The sequence below is a fragment of the Episyrphus balteatus genome, chromosome 3 (assembly GCF_945859705.1).
Source record: "Episyrphus balteatus chromosome 3, idEpiBalt1.1, whole genome shotgun sequence".
Taxonomy (NCBI): Eukaryota; Metazoa; Arthropoda; class Insecta; order Diptera; family Syrphidae; genus Episyrphus; species Episyrphus balteatus.
This window is the reverse complement of record NC_079136.1, coordinates 72,517,667-72,522,474: the sequence shown is the minus strand read 5'-3', so window position 1 is coordinate 72,522,474 and position 4,808 is coordinate 72,517,667. Positions and strand designations below refer to the sequence as shown.

Below are 4,808 nucleotides of genomic sequence, written 5' to 3'. Positions count from 1 at the left end.
CAAACGAGTTGACAAATGGAAAAAACAACAACAACATCTGTCAAGCATTCCAAGAATTTTTTCCTACTTTTTGTTTTTATCTGGAGCAACAAAATGAATATTTTACCTAAAAAAAGGCAATTAAATGAAATTTTAATTTTTTTAAAAACTATTTCATTAAACTCTATCTTATAGATGGCACGTCCGTACTAAAGATAATATCGCCCGTGTTCGACGCGATGAAGCTGAAGCCGCCGAACAGGAGCGAAAACGCATTGAAAAACAAGAATACGCTGTGAGTATGATACAAATCTCCATAAATCCACAATGTTTTTAAATGAAATATAATTAAACAATACAGGAGAGTGAAGCTCGTTTAAATCTCCTAAGATCCAAAGCTAATTCTACAATAAACTCTGATTCTTCATCCAACGTAACTGAAAAAACTCCAACTGGAACAATAACATCTTCCGATGGTCATGTTGACTTATTCTCCGATTTCCAATCACACATCAAAACAGTCAATAAAGAGCACGAAAAAGAAAAGAAGGAAGAACAAGAAAAGTATGAAAAACAAATTGGCTATTTAACATATTTGGGACAAGACACAAATGAAGCTCTAAAACTTCGAAGTTGGTACGAAGTTGCACCAAATCGAGCAACAGTCGGTGATAAAGAAATTATAGAAAAGGATCTTAAAAAGAAATACATTCACGATCCGTTGTCATTGATAACAAAACTTTTACCACCAGAAAAAATTGTTGTTAAGACAGTTTCGTCACCTCTTGACAAAATACGAACTGAAATTATCGAAAAAGATGAATATAAAGTAAAAAAATCAAAAAAAGATAAATCACATAAAAAGTCGAAAAAAAAGAAAAGTAAAAAAGATGATAAACATAAACGAGATCGTGCACAAATCGAAGAAGAAGATAAGGCTAGGAAAAAGGAACTTATTGATAGGTTAAGAAAAGAAAGGCTTAAAAGAGAAGCACGTGAAAGATCTCGACAAGAAGAATTATTATGTCCTAAAGTTGAGAAACCTAAGATAGTGGAGGGGGCAAAGGATGCTCCAAAAATTGTACAAAAATATAATAGTCAATTTAATCCTCAACTGGCTAAGCAAAATATGGCTTAGATATTTTTGTATGATGTCAAAATGCGCTTTACTGCATTGGTTTGCAAATACTATTTATAACATTATAGCTAGAACTTATGTAGGTATTAAAAAAAAAGTTAAAGTCGATGTTTTTCGATTGTTTATGTAATACCTTAATCTTAATTTAATTATAAACTTAGTTTAATTTTATTGTTATCATTTTATTAAAAAGCGCTAAATTTGTATTTGATTATATAGAAAGAGTTTTTGTTATCAATTTTAGGATGTTTAAAAGGTTGTACCAGCATAAGTAAAAAATGCATAGCCGAATTAAGGTTGAGTTACGGAATTTAACCCCCAGGAAATTTTTTTTTTAAGAAAATCAAAAGATATAAATTTGGCTAAAAATGTATACAAAAATACGAGTCTAATTATGCAGCACTAAATGGATTGTTTGTGTATTTAAGTTATTATCTGAAAATCTCCTCCAATTTTGTATCGTTCAAGAAGCTGTCGATGAAGTTTTTATAAAACAAAAATTTTAAAAATTAGTTTGCTCCTTTACAGCGTTTGGTAACGGATTTTTCATAGGCCGCTGTGTAACTATTTTTTTGTTAAGCACCATCCAAACTAATAATGTTGCATTTTTACTTGCGATTTAGGTACTATATATAACAAGTTATGCATTCGTACAAAAAAAAGAAGAAAAAAAAAGAAGTTGAGATAACAAGCAGAAATACCATTACGATAATAGACAATGCAAAAAAAAGTGGGTCCCAGAAGTCGTATACTAATTTCGGAAAAATTAAATTTGCTCGAAAACGGCTCCAACGATTTTGTTAAAAAAAAATCAAATGTTAGTTTTTAGACAATGTCTATCTTTTGATGAATAAATTTTTTTTCGAGAATCATTATTAACGGTACCTGCCATATAAAAGTTTTTGTTAAATCTGATTTTCTGCCAAACTACTAATTTCATTTCAACGAAATTTATAACAAAGCATTTATACAATATTAACATAAACCAGAAATAAGATTTCGAAAAAAAAGTAATTTTTGGATGCATCTAATTAAAACAAATCAAACTCCATGCTTGTTTTGGAGCTCAATTGGATTTCAGATGTTGTTTTATTCCTTTTTTTTGTTTTATATGCCTACATTTACCAAATTTCTATATAAGTAACTTGAACTCTAAGAGCAAGTTCGTGCGGCGGGCGCAGTGGATCCAGATCAGATCATCTATTAATTGCGTTACAACAACAAAACAAAATTCTGCCTTTGTTGTTACATATGGAGAAAATAAAACACGGCTATTATTGTAAACCGTCAGAAATCAATTAAAAATACAAAAAACTAAAATGGTCTTTTACAAACCCTATAGATAAAGCTTCCTATATTGAGATAAATGAAGTTGATGTAAAGCATCGATGTAACTATTTTTACTTGCAATATAGGTACCTATACCTACTATAGGTACAGTGACCATCCGTCCTCGGTTTTCCCGGGAGCGTATTGCGATAGCTTGTCCCGGCTTTTTATTTAAACAACCCGGGACGTATAAGTGTCCTGTATTTTGTAATTTGTGGCGTATTTGCATAGTCTCTGATCTTTATATTAAAAATGTTAAAAACTTTTTATGGAAAACAAGAAAATAGTGGTGGGAAAATAAAAGTTTTTTTTAATTTTTTAAATATGTAATGGCCAGTTGTACAAACGTGGTTCAGCCTCGGGTCAGGAATTTAACTCGCCGATTTCGGCGGATTAGCAGTGGATCAACTTTGGTTCAAGGATGGATTTAGCTATTTCTACCTATATGGACCTACAACCAGTGCTAAAACTCAATATTACCACTGAATTCAAAAGTAAAAATTTTGCTGAACCACGGATTAAATATTTGTACAACTGGCCCTAAAAGCATTAGTTTTTAAAATGTATCGTCAATTTACCAAGTGCTTTTGTTTGTCAGATTGAAAAAATTTCACAAGAATAAGTTGTTTGAATAATGAACAACATAAGGAACTATTAATAAGTTAAATTAAAATTTAAAATTCCACAATTTCAAAATCATTTAAAATAGAATAATTATTTTTTAAAACAGCTCTCACGATTTTCATTTAAAAAAAATATTGTTTTAACAGTTACTAACAGTTCCTATTATAGAACCGTTTTCTTGGTTTCTGACTTTCTTGTTAACGACTTGAACGATTTTAACGAAAAAAAATATATAATCTAGGAGGCATTTTTTTAAGGACAGCGAAACAATTTTTTTGTAAATTTTTTTTGAAGAAAACGGTTCCAACGATTTTAACTTTTACTATTTGTATATGAGCAAAAATAAAATAAAAAAATAAAAGATACTTCGTTGAATGTCAAAACCATTTAAAACGATTAAAAAACAAATTTTATATCATTTTTTAAATTTTTATTAAAATTCTTAAAAAAAAATTAAATTAAAAATATTTTTGAGAGAATTATTAGGTACCTACATAAAAAGTTTGATGTTCTAAGCAACATTAATCACGCGATCCAGTCGTGCATTTTGTTACGTTTTTATAATTTCTTTTGTCCCGAGTTCCGCTCCTAGAAATATGGTCACCATAACTATAGGGCAAGTTTAGGAATCGGAAAAAAAACGAACTCGAGATAACAATCAGATATGACATTGCGATGATGAAGAATGCAAAAAAAGTGGGTGTCGCAATTCTGTATATCTGTCTGTATGTACCTCGAGCTACAGCCTAAACTACGCGAACGATTTTCTTCAAACTTCGTAGTAAACAGTATTTTTTTTGTAGGACCAAAACTTACTGTGCCTGCTATGAATATAAAGACAATAGAAAAGTATTTTTTTTTAAACGGCTCTATCGATTTTGATTAAAATTTGTGTGTATAGTATATAGTACACATAAGAGTTATATTTTGAAATAAAAAAAATGTTTGTACCGTTATTAACGATACCTGCCATAGAACGGATTTTTGAATTTATGAATTTCTCGTAAGCTACATAGCCGATTTCAACAAAAATTTTTCGGCCGAAAGATTAAAATAATCGCTAATGAGGTAAACTTGTATATTTTATTCAAGAGAAAAGAACAAACTTTATAAAAAACATAATTTGAATGGCAAACGAGCAGAAAATTGTCGCTTTAAACAAATTGAAACTTAAAAATCGTCCCCTGTAAAATTTGCTTTTTGTGACTTAGAACAATTTTGCTTTACGGCGACGAATTATAGGAGCAATATTTTTGAATTCTCTATCGTCCTATTGTCGTGTTTGACTGTTACCTTATCTCAAATTCGATTTTCCACGAATGCTAATGCATTGCTTCATAATAGAACCTTATATGTATTTGTATATGTACCATAATGTTTTTACATATCTGTCCGAACCCTTCTATATAACAGTCGTCTATATCTTTACATAAGAAATCGCCTAATTGTTTTCAAGAAAAATGATTAAAGTGCAATTTTCTATAAATGATAAATTAATTTATCTAAATCAAATCGTTCAGAATAATTGGAAAATATTATTCTCGCAATAAATGCTATAGATCTGGTCTATAAGCACTTCAGAACACTAGAGCATACTCTACTATCACCATCTGACTGTGATCACCACGAAATTTTCCCATTGTTATCGATGTGGTTGGTATTTTTGCCAAGAACTTACTAATGACTTGTTGACTATATACATATTTACAAACTTAATAGCTCGCTAGAGAACAAGCAA

General features: G+C 30.0%; 1 protein-coding gene across 1 annotated transcript; it reads left to right on the top strand.

Moving 5' to 3' along the window:
• Positions 1-1,594, top strand: LOC129914260 (leukocyte receptor cluster member 1). Its single transcript, XM_055993429.1, has 3 exons — positions 1-116; positions 175-274; positions 341-1,594. The coding sequence occupies exons 1-3, from the start codon at positions 16-18 to the stop codon at positions 1,115-1,117; spliced, it is 978 nt and encodes a 325-aa protein (XP_055849404.1). The 5' UTR covers positions 1-15; the 3' UTR covers positions 1,118-1,594.
• The last annotated feature ends 3,214 nt before the right edge of the window (positions 1,595-4,808 follow it).